An 11,524-nucleotide genomic window follows, 5' to 3' on the forward strand; every position below is an offset into this window, starting at 1 on the left:
GTGATTTTGCAAAGAAGTACATGATATACCTATCATGGCTTTTATCTGAAGAGACGATAGACGTAGAAACTGAGCTTAAACTTCGCATTTTGGATCATCTTTTACTTGGGACACCAGCTTCTTCCCTGAGAAAGACCTTATTAGAAAGTGGCTTAGGAGATGATATTATTGGTTATGGAATTGAAGATCAGTTTCGTCAACCCATATTTGCTGTTGGAATGAAAGGTCTCTCCAAAGATGATGTTCATAGAGTTGAAGAATTAATTGTGAAGACTTTTAAGAATCTAGCGGATGAAGGTTTCACGTCAGATGCTGTGGAGGCTGCCATGAACACAATTGAGTTCCTCCTAAGGGAGAATAATATTGGCTCATTTCCTCGAGGCCTATACTTGATGCTTTGCTCCACTGTACGCTGTTAATTTTGCTGTGATTTTGCTCCGATTTTTTGAAAAGAAAGAACAAAAATTCTAGCTTTAAGTTTCATGTTTAAAGTCAGATTTTTCTAATAGATGTTCCATATGTTGCAGAACAAATGGATATACAACTTGGACCCGTTTGAACCTCTACTATATGAGGAGCCATTGTTAAATTTAAAATCCCTTCTTTCCAGAGAAGGACCGAAAGCTGTATTCTCTCCACTCATAGAGAAATTCTTCTTAAACAACTCTCACTATGTCACAGTTGAAATGGAGGTGTGGATGCCTAGTGCTTCATTGTAACATTTATAGGATTTCGATTTATTTGTCATCTAAATGGTTTGGGGATCATTTCTTTTCTGCAGCCTGATTCAGATAAAGCTTCTTGTGATGAAGCAGATCAAAATGAACTTCTTAAAAAAGTAAAAGCTAGTATGACTGAGGAAGAAGTCACTAAGCTGGCACATGCTACGAAGGAGCTTCGTTTAAAACAAGAAACCCCAGATTCACCTGAAGCTTTACGATGCGTCCCCAAACTTTCGTTAGAAGATATTCCGAGAAAACCTATACACATACCTATGACAGTATGAATATTCCTTTCTATGTTCACATAAAATTCCAGCAATTTTTATATTTGCCACTAATTTCTTTTTTTTATTATATTTTAGGACCTATGACATATTTTCTGAAAGCTCATGCTGATTAATGAAATTCTTATTAATTTTTAACTGGGTTTTTAGTATCTTAACATTACATTAATATTAAGTTATTAGCAGAAAAATCATAATTCATTAATGGCGTATATACCTTTTCTTTAGATTGAAGATGTTAATGGAGTAAACGTTGTGAAGCACAACCTTTTAACAAATAACATTGTCTACTTGGAAGTTGTATTTGATATGAGTCCCTTGAAGCAAGAATTTCTTCAGCTAGTACCACTGTTCTGGTGAGAATTCTTTTCCTTCAATCTCAAAATTATTTAAACTTACTGGATGTTTGCATGAAACTTGTATTGATACTGACACATTCTCAAACGGTCAATCTTTGCTGGAAATGGGCACAAAAGATATGGATTTTGTACAGCTTAACCATCTGATTGGAAGAAAGACTGGAGGAATCTGTATTTACCCTTTCGTATCTTCTAAAAGTGGAAAAAAGATGGATTTATGTGCCCATGTCATTGTTCGTGGAAAAGCCCTGTCGGAACGGGTAGAGGACCTATTCAAACTGGTAATACTACCCATTTCAGCTTTAGAACCACTGATTTACATTCTCTCTGTGTACTTTTTGTGGTTTAAGCCATTCATTACTTCCTAGCTTATATGTTAGGAATTCAAGAACTTCACCTACACAGCTTAAATAGCAAGCATCACCTTTTAATTAGGGATACATTAGAGCATTGGAATATTAGTTTATTGCATAAATAAGTGATATGTTTTTGCTGCAGATAAACTGCATTCTTCGAGAAGTTGAATTCAAGGAAAAGCAACGCTTTAAACAGTTTGTTGCTCAAAGCAGAGCAAAAATGGAGGTTTTTCGTTAGATTCTCTTTTGATGTGTCATGATCTCAAAAAGCTGTATATTACATTGCTCTAACAGATTTCTATTTTGCAGACAAAAATAAAAGGCTCTGGTTCTTTCATTGCAGCTAGAAGAATAAATGCTAAGCTAAATGTTGCTGGATGGGTTGATGAACAAATTAGTGGCATTAGGTCGTCCATCGTGCAATATTGCCTTACTCCAATCCTCAAAATTTATACTAAAATTAGTTTGTGGTATTTTTGTATTTGTTTTGTGTTATTAATAACTTCAACATCATGGTGGTAATTATTAGTAATAATGATAACATCTCTATTGATTATCGATTATTTGAAAACATTCATCACGAATTTTTAAATGCAAAGAACTCTGAACAGTTGCTTCATTTGATGACCATTTTTAGAGTACTATGGGAGGAACACATTTTGTCTATCATACTTTTCAGTGAATTTGACGCTTACTATGACAGTCAAATATATGTTAACCAGCTATATGGAGTTCTTACAAGATCTTGAGAAGAAAGTTGATGATGATTGGGGTAAAATTTCTATTTCGCTCGAGGAAATACGTAAGTCCCTTCTCTCAAGGAAAGGTTGCACGATTAATATGACGTCGGACGAGGAAAATCTTGTGGCCGCTACAAAATATCTTTCCAAATTTGTTGATTCCCTTCCAACTGCATTTCCTGGGAACAATTCCTGGGAAACCATACTTTCTCCCGGAAATGAAGCAATTGTCATTCCCACACAGGTGCACCTTCCACTTTTCAACCTAAATGGAATTCAACTAAAGTAACATCTTTGATATATGAAATTAACATTCTTTTCTCATCATCTCTACAGGTTAACTATGTTGGGAAAGCTGCTAACATATATGAGAGTGGATATCAGCTCCATGGAAGTATTTATGTAATTTCTAATTGTGTCAACATGACATGGCTATGGGAACGCCTTAGAACTAGCGGTGGTGCATATGGAGGAGGATGTAGTTTTGATGCTTATTCCGGTATAGCCGTGTTTTAAACCATAATGATTGATCAGAAGTTGAGTAAGAGGTAGATGTATTTTTACTAATAATTGGTTTCCCGGGGCGCGCAGGAGTTTTCTCATTCTCTTCTTATCGCGATCCCAACTTGTTGAAAACCCTAGACATATATGATGGGACAGCCGGCTTTCTCCAGGAGCTAGAACTAGATGATGATAGTCTCACAAAAGCAATAATAGGTACTATAAGAGACTTAGAAGGTTATCAACTTCCAGATGCAAAAGGTTACAGCAGGTATGAGCAAATACATATCATCTTCAGGTTTATATCCTGTTAGTTTGATTTCTGAAGACTGATATGAGTTTGGTGTCTTTCTGAGGTTCATACCTTCTAGCAGATAACATAAAATGCTGTGATCTGTTTTTTTTACAATCACTTCTTTAAATTCGTCGGAGAAGTGTAACATAAAATCTCTTGATTTAGAATGTGCCCCCTTTGAAGTTGACTAGCAATTCCAATCCAAGGATTATAAGTCAAACTGAGTTATGGTTCAGCTAATTTTAACATGTAAGGGAAAAACATATGCATCTGATTGCAAACAATGGCTCATGTCATCTTGCTTTAATTTATCTTCCACAGTCACTTCCTTCTTTTCTGGATAAATTGGAGTTATTTCGTCCTGATTCTTCTCTGAAGTATCAGTAACTGTTTGTTTTTCTGTATTTCTCAGTCTACTTCGATACCTAAGAGGCATCACGGAAGAATATCGAGAGAAAAGACATGGAGAAGTCCTATCAACCACGTAAGTTTCATATTTAGTCTGGTGGTTTTTTAGATTTGGACAAACCAGAACAAATTTTTGGTTTTCTTGTGTCGGTCGAACTACACAAAATGGTCGATTTCTTCCACCTTAAAGAATTGCAGTTACTGATACTTCTCCTCATGGATTTTGCAGTGTGAAAGATTTTAAGGAGTTTGGTGATGCACTTGAGGCAGTAAAGGATAAGTGGGTCGTGGTTGCCGTTGCATCGCCTAGTGATGTTGCTTCAGCAAACGAGCAGCGGCCTGGATTTTTTGATGTTAAGAAAGTCCGCGAAGTTTCGTGAGCTGGAGACTGTTGTCGGCCAGTTTTATCACATCTCATGATCTGGATCACAAATCTCAAAACCTAGCATTATTGAAATGAACTTGGTAATTTCTTTGCAGCATCTTAATGGACATTAATAATCAGAACACATGGTGTACTTTAGACTAGATCGAGTGATTTGTACTTGTTTATTCCCTATATCTGCTTATATCATCTGTGGAGAGTAAATGAAAACATTATAAGTATTGTGAATGAAGAAAGTTAGTGATGCTTTTGTATTATATATGCGCGAATCATTTAAAAGTTCCTAAAGTTTTATTTTCAGATCCTGGTAGATTGGAAATATTTTCAAAATCTATATAATACTGCTTAGCGGCAACGTGCAACAGTCAGACCAACAGTCAGACCAAACCGACCGTCCCTAGAGCAAGTGGCAAAGGGCTTGGTGGTTGGTATTCGAGCTCCTAAGTTCAAATCTTAGTAGATTCACATTTTCAGCTAAGTTTATTTCAAAATGAAATAAACGAAGCAGGTAGCCTGCTACCTATTCCTCTCTCAAAAAAAAAAAAAAAAAAAAAAAAAAAAAAAAAAAAAAAAAAAAAAAAAAAAAAAAAAAAAAAAAAAAAAAAAAAAAAAAAAAAAAAAAAAAAAAAAAAAAAAAAAAAAAAAAAAAAAAAAAAAAAAAAAAAAAAAAAAAAAAAAAAAAAAAAAAAAAAAAAAAAAAAAAAAAAAAAAAAAAAAAAAAAAAAAAAAAAAAAAAAAAAAAAAAAAAAAAAAAAAAAAAAAAAAAAAAAAAAAAAAAAAAAAAAAAAAAAAAAAAAAAAAAAAAAAAAAAAAAAAAAAAAAAAAAAAAAAAAAAAAAAAAAAAAAAAAAAAAAAAAAAAAAAAAAAAAAAAAAAAAAAAAAAAAAAAAAAAAAAAAAAAAAAAAAAAAAAAAAAAAAAAAAAAAAAAAAAAAAAAAAAAAAAAAAAAAAAAAAAAAAAAAAAAAAAAAAAAAAAAAAAAAAAAAAAAAAAAAAAAAAAAAAACAGTCAGACCAAATTCAAGCACGTGGGAACCTGATAAATATGGTGGAATGTAAACAGTAATCTAGTGGCGTAGAATAATGAAGACATACATAATTTCTCATAGTAAATATGACTTTTTGGAAAAAAGAAATCATCTCACATTGCACAATATTAAGAAACTAGCATAATTTCACAATATATGCAGTTCATCTCTGTTAAGTAGATGGGCTGTGCAGTTCAGTGCTCCCTACAATCCCTGTAATATACTCTTGATTGCTCTTTTTTTTCTTTTTCTTTTTTTTTTTCAATTTGAAATAACCCCCTTCATTTATGTGTTGTCGTAAATATGGTTCAAATTTTCCGATTAGTGTATATACATTGGAAATTCGAGTGTTTTGATATGTTTTTTTTTTGTTTTTTTTTTTTAAAAGAAAGATAGCATGCTATCCGTTTCATTTATTTTTTAAAAAAATAAACTCAGCTGGAAATGTGAATCAACTAGGATTCGAACTTGGAACCTCGGGTATCAACCTTCAAGTCTTTTGTCACTTGCGCTAGTGACGGTCGGTAGTGTTTTGATATGTTAAAATTAATTAGGACTCGAGTTTTTGGCTTTAGATTTAGTATGCATAAGTTTTTAGAATAATTTTGCTATTTCAAGATGGTGGGTAATTTTTTGCAAGGGAAAGATAGCTAGTTTTCCTACTTCATTCATTAAGGAGAATACACTTTTAGCTATAAAAGCGAGGTAAACTTAGCTATGAAAGCGAGGCCTCGTGTGGCTTCACAAAAAAAAAGAGATAAGAAGAAAAGGAAGAGAAGCGCATCCTAAATCAAACTTAATTAAGATGGTGATGGTATTAATAAATAGGGGCAATTGCCTATATACCCCTGAAAAGTTCCCCGTTTTCTTATTTACCCCTCTTAGAAGGCTAATATTGAAAATACCCTTCTTATGTTCCAAGTTTTTCTAAAATACCCCTAGAGTTAAGTTCCGTTAGTGAGCTGCCGTTAGCTCTGAAAAATTACCATTTTGCCCATTCCAATATACCCTTGTACCGTAACAAACTTTTCTTATATACCCTTCATATAGCAAATACTTTTCTTATTTACCCTTCAGCCGGATCCTGAGCAGAAGGCGTGCAGGGGTCCGATGGAGCTGCGGCCCTCTTGCTCCTGGCGCCGGCCAAGGCAGCGGATGAGGAGAAGGACGATGAGAGTGGCGAGAGATGGGATCGTCGCTGCGGCCCTCTTGCTCCCGGCGCCGGCCAAGGCGGCGGAGGAAGAGGACGACGGCGACGACGAGAGCGGCGGCGGAGGAGGACAACGAGAGCGACGAGATGGGTGGTGTTGGAGGTGGAGTTGTGGGAGGTGGTGGTGGTCTGGGAGGAGATGAGGCGAGGAGGTGAGGTAGAGGCGGAGGAGCCGGCCGGTGGTGGCGGAGGAGTCGGCCGGTGGTGGCGACAAAATTGGGGAAGAAAGAGAGGATAATCTTAGGGATTACTATAATAAAGTAGAGGCAAAATAGGTATTTTGTTCAGGTTTTAACTCTAGTATAGATTTAACCCATGTTTAACCTGAGTTAAGCTAACAGGGGATAACTGCGGGGGTATTTTGGAATAACGGTGGAACGTATGAGGGACATTTTAGAAAGAAAAAAAAAGTAGGGGTAGATCGGATATTTCCGAACGCATGAAGGGTATATAGGTAATTATCCCTAATAAAATAAATATACCTTGTATAGATTAAATTCGATATATCCAATCACTTTTAGTCAGTGTAATCTTATTAGATTTCTGTGTATTTATCACTGATAATTTTAAATCGATCTGTTAATGTCATTGTCTATTTACAAATTTTGTTAAATTATAATTAAAAATGTTGATCCATAGACTTTTATATTGAGCATCTAACGCTATGTACTTTGAAATTTATTTTACTTCAATAGCTATTCTTATAATTTACTATCAGAAAAGATAATATTTCTGCATCCAATGCAATTGCATATTTATGAACAGCACGTGTATGGACATTTGATTTCATGTCATATTCGAATCCACCTTTACTAAGTTGTAGCAGTTTTCTCTGTTTAAATAGCAAAGCACGGAATTAAAAGTATGAGATAAATAAAGTGAATGGAGTCGTTTATTCACATTTCCATTTCATATCTGTAATATGTAATCATCCATTTCATTCGCTCATACACAAACGAAAGCCAGTGTAACATTATTATTATTTTTTTTAATATCTTGATGAATCACAATTAAAAAAAAAAAATGCACTGCCATGTAGAAAACTTTCTCCACAAAAATGGAAAAGAAAACACATATTTTTTTTTTTTGAGAAAAAGGTAGCAAGCTACCTACTTCATTCATTAAGAGAAATGAACTAGGCATACAGGGTGGAGGTAGCTGGGCCCTCTAGGAAAAACGGGAAGTAGAGACAGGGAGAGAGAAGAAGCGAGAGCAAAAAAAAAAAAAAAAAAAAAAAAAAAAAAAAAACAGAGAAAAGAAAAGCAAAAAAAAGAAGAAGGGGGAAATGTAAAATGAGTAAGGCCAAGAGCAGGAGAGGAGCCGCAGAGGTGGTCGGTCCAGTCTTTCAGCAAAAGATTCAGGCGTTCGGATGACCGAGTGACGTTGTGTGGCTTCGCTCGAAAAATAATGCTATTTCTGTCTGTCCACACGATCCACCAAATTCCAGCTAAACAGGTTAGAGCTTTCGATCTCAAGGTAGCATCGGCGATGTTTCTTGTTACGGTCCATAGTTGACGGACGTCCCTGATGTCTTCAACCGGGATGTCCTGTCCCGCTGCGGTAAGAAGAAGGTATCGGGTGAAGACACAGTTGGAGAAAAGGTGGTCACAGTTTTCCGTAGGAAAGGTGCAGAAAACACAATGTTGGTCCACACTCATGCCTTGGGTTATCAGTCTGTCGGCGGTGGGTAGTCGTTTCCGGAGTAATAATCAGATGAAGGTTTTAATTTTGGTCGGGATCTTCAGATGCCAGAGAAAGTGATAAAGCGAGTCCCTGTGTCCAGAGTCAGTAAGGAAGATGTAGAGGGATTTTACAGTAAACTGACGATCTGTAGCCCATCTCCATTTGATAGAATTAGGTATGTCGTGTGGGCGATTGCGCATTAGCAGTTCTTTAAGTGGAGTCATTTGTCGGCGACGTTCGCCCGGAGTTGACTCCATAGTCCCCTACAAATAAAACGCCATCTCCAGCCGGAAGTGTTCCAGCAGCGTGAGACTGTGGCGTCCTTGTTCCTGGTGCCGGCGAAAATGTTGGGAAATAGGGTGCTCAAAGGTGCTTCGCCCGCCCAGATATCAGTCCAAATCCGGATGTCTGTCCCGTCCCCCAGCTCGTGGGTTATACTGTGTTTAAAGATGTCGCGGCAGCGTAGAACACCACTCCACCATTGAGAGTGTGGCGCGAAGGAACGACCCTCGCATAACAGCCTGCGTCTTACATAGTAGAGGGTTTTGATGATATTACGCCAAGGCAGATGAGGTTCGTTAAAAAAGCACCACCACCATTTGGTGATGAGGGCCTCGTTCATAGATTTCATGTCTAAGATTCCGAGACCCCCTTCTTTTTTGCTTTTGCAAGTTGTTTGCCAATTGACGAGGCATGCGCCTCCGGAGATTTTAGAGGTACCTTTCCAGAAGAAAGCTCTCCGCAGGCCTTTGATCCGATGCAAGACCCATTGGGGTGCTTTGAAGACGGAAAGGAAGAATAAAGGCAGGTTGGTAAGAACCGAGTTTACGAGAGTTAGTCTGCCTCCATAGGAAAGGAGTTTAGCTTTCCATCCGTCAATTCTCGCCTCGATGCGGTTAATTACCAAGGCTCAATCTTCCTTGCGAAGTCGTTTGGAGTGTAAAGGCAGACCTAGGTAGCGGAATGGAAGGGAGCCGGCTTTGCATCCGATAATGTTGGCGAGTTTGGTTGCTCGGCGGGGATCCTGACCTAAGTAGAACAACTCAGATTTTGAAGAATTGACCTTGAGACCAGATGTCCATTGGAAGATTTTCAGGATGAAGTGCAGGTTTCTTAAGAATTTTTTCTTTGGCTCGCAGAAAAAGAGTGTATCGTCAGCGTATTGGATTAACACCGTCTGACAGTCTTCATATGGCCCAATGCCATGGAAAAGGTTGTTGCTCCTTGCTGTAGCCGTCAGCCTGGCCAGGCAGTCGACGACCAAGAGAAAGAGGTAGGGGGAGAGGGGGTCTCTTTGTCTGAGCCCCTTCCGTGCTTTGAACCATGGGGTGGGGGTGTCGTTCACCAGCACAGCAATTTTGGCGTTACAGACACATTGTTCTAGCAAAGCCCACCATTTTTCGCTAAATCCTAACCACTGCAAAATGCGTCTTAGGAACGACCAGCTGACGTTGTCAAAGGCCTTTTGAAAGTCTGCTTTGAAACAAGCACATTCTTTTCCGGAATTAGTGCATCAGTTGTAGTGTTTCTGAGCTTCGGATAGGATTGGCTTTAGTATTAGTGACAGGTCGACGCTTCTGGAGAGTGTCGGACTGAGTCGGAGTTGTTTCTGCGCGAAATAGATGCAGAAATGGACTCGGCGCACTCAAATAAGCAAAACTGGAGTTTTGCTAGTTTAGGGCGCCCAGAACTGGATTTAGGGCGCCCAGAAGTTTAGGGCACCCAGAAATAGATTTAGGTCGCCCAGTACTGAGTGCTGAATTTAACTGAAACTGGAAGCCAATTCGGATCCTATGTTCTGGGCGCCCAGAAGTGGGTCCGGAAATTCTACATCGTGAATATCGATCGTGTTGACGCGTGGCTGGTGGTAGGTGTGGGCCGCCGGAGCAGGATAAGGGTGCAGCATACCGCAGGCGAAGGAATCGATGAGGGCTGTTTTGTGCAGGCTGGAAGTTCTGGGCGCCCAGAACTGAGTTTAGGGCGCCCAGATCTCGGATTTTCTGCAGGGACAGCAGATTGCAGCCTTTGTTCCTGAGGTTCATCTGACCCCATTTTCACCCTATAAATAGCTGAGAAGCACCCCCTTTGAGCTCTTTTACCTGTTCTTCACAGAGGACTCAGATTTTACTCCCAAATCCCTTCAATCTTTCCATTTTTGCATCAAGATCCACCTCTCCAAGAATTGCAAGGTGCTGATTCTGCAGTTCTTCAGCGACGACCTCCAGTGTTTTGGCTCGTGCGCGACGTAGGAAGGTCGGATTTCGACGAAACTTGATTTGCTAGATTCTAGACTTCTAGAGGAATCCACGAAGCCCTGAATTATAGATTTTGGTTGAGGTTAGCTTGGTCGAACTGAGATTTTTCTCTGCTGCTGTTGACATTGAGCTGAAAATGAGATTTTTGAGCTTTTCTTGATGCTAACTTTGTAGGCAGTGGGATTTTGGACCTGAGTTTGTTCACCCCTCAGTATTTGCTGGATTTGGAACTGTCCTCACCTGATTTGGAGATCATTAGGTGAGTTTTGATATTGAAATTGAATAAATCCTAAGCTTAAGTGCTGAAATTGATGGTTTTTATTGGATTTTGGGTGAATTGTAATATCCAGATCTTGAGGGGCTTTGTTGCTGGTTTGGAGGTGTTTCCCGCAGTGTTGCTTGAGATCCGAGACCCTCTTGCTGCCAGGAATTTCACTAGAGGTGGGTGTATCATCGGTTTCGCTCCTAAGTGCATGTTTTGTCGACGTGTATAGTTCGGTTCTTGTATATCATGCTTTAATTCATCGATTAGCATCTTGAATGTAATATAAATGTAGAAGCATGCTGAAATGAATATTTATATTATACATGTTGGACTTGAAATTTGACTTAGGAGAAAACCTGCGTTTTTGACCCGTCATATGCTTAAACTACCAGATTTAGCTCTAGGAGCCGTGGTTCGATTGTATCGTTGCAATATCAGTGCGATGGATACCTCGGGTAGTTTAAAAGGCATTTACGCTCGTGCTGGGGTGCCGAGCTTATTTTTCAGCAGAGTTTAGGCTTTTTCGGGTCGTTGGGTGCCGTTCGGGTTAGCGGTGGACCCAGATTCTTGTTTTTGGTCACGGATTGTGCCGAGGGCACGTGGGTTTGGTTTGTAGACCTGTTTTGACCCTGTTCACTTGACTTTGGCTAGTTGGAGCCTGTTTGAGCTCGACAGAGATACGCTGCATACTCGGTTGGGTAGCGCCCACGAGTGCCACTCCGGAATCAGGCTTTGTGCTTTCGCGTTGGTGTCGCTCATGCCAGTTGGACTTGCTCTCCACGAACCAGTTAGTGTGGATAGAGTCTGATAGTCGCAACGGGGCAGGGACGGGTGTATTCACAGTCCCGGGGACGGGTATGCCTACAGTCCCGATTTGATTGGGTCAGATTTGACATTTCCTACAGTTGGTTAGTGTAGAGCATAATAGTGTAGTGATTGATAGCGATAGAGTGTACTTCCTACTTTTCCTACTATTTTTGCTCATTTCTGTAGACTTAGTGGGTGGACCGATGTTGTTTTGGGCGGTACCCACTGA

General features: G+C 38.8%; 1 protein-coding gene across 1 annotated transcript; it reads left to right on the plus strand.

Moving 5' to 3' along the window:
- Positions 1-6: 6 nt before the first annotated feature.
- On the plus strand, positions 7-4,309 carry LOC109704015 (presequence protease 2, chloroplastic/mitochondrial-like). The gene is made up of 12 exons (XM_020224757.1): positions 7-407; positions 528-692; positions 782-1,000; positions 1,235-1,362; positions 1,454-1,646; positions 1,864-1,947; positions 2,031-2,128; positions 2,444-2,705; positions 2,798-2,960; positions 3,053-3,233; positions 3,670-3,741; positions 3,895-4,309. The coding sequence occupies exons 1-12, from the start codon at positions 21-23 to the stop codon at positions 4,043-4,045; spliced, it is 2,103 nt and encodes a 700-aa protein (XP_020080346.1). The 5' UTR covers positions 7-20; the 3' UTR covers positions 4,046-4,309.
- Positions 4,310-11,524: the final 7,215 nt, after the last annotated feature.

Source organism: Ananas comosus, unplaced genomic scaffold (assembly GCF_001540865.1).
Source record: "Ananas comosus cultivar F153 unplaced genomic scaffold, ASM154086v1, whole genome shotgun sequence".
Lineage (NCBI taxonomy): Eukaryota > Viridiplantae > Streptophyta > Magnoliopsida > Poales > Bromeliaceae > Ananas > Ananas comosus.

Coding starts and splice junctions, on each gene's coding strand:
- LOC109704015 (XM_020224757.1), top strand. CDS start 21: ATGATATACCTATCATGGCTTTTATCTGAAGAGACGATAGACGTAGAA. Junction 1,647..1,863: donor TAGAGGACCTATTCAAACTG/GTAATACTACCC, acceptor TTTTTGCTGCAG/ATAAACTGCATTCTTCGAGA. Junction 2,961..3,052: donor TAGTTTTGATGCTTATTCCG/GTATAGCCGTGT, acceptor CGGGGCGCGCAG/GAGTTTTCTCATTCTCTTCT.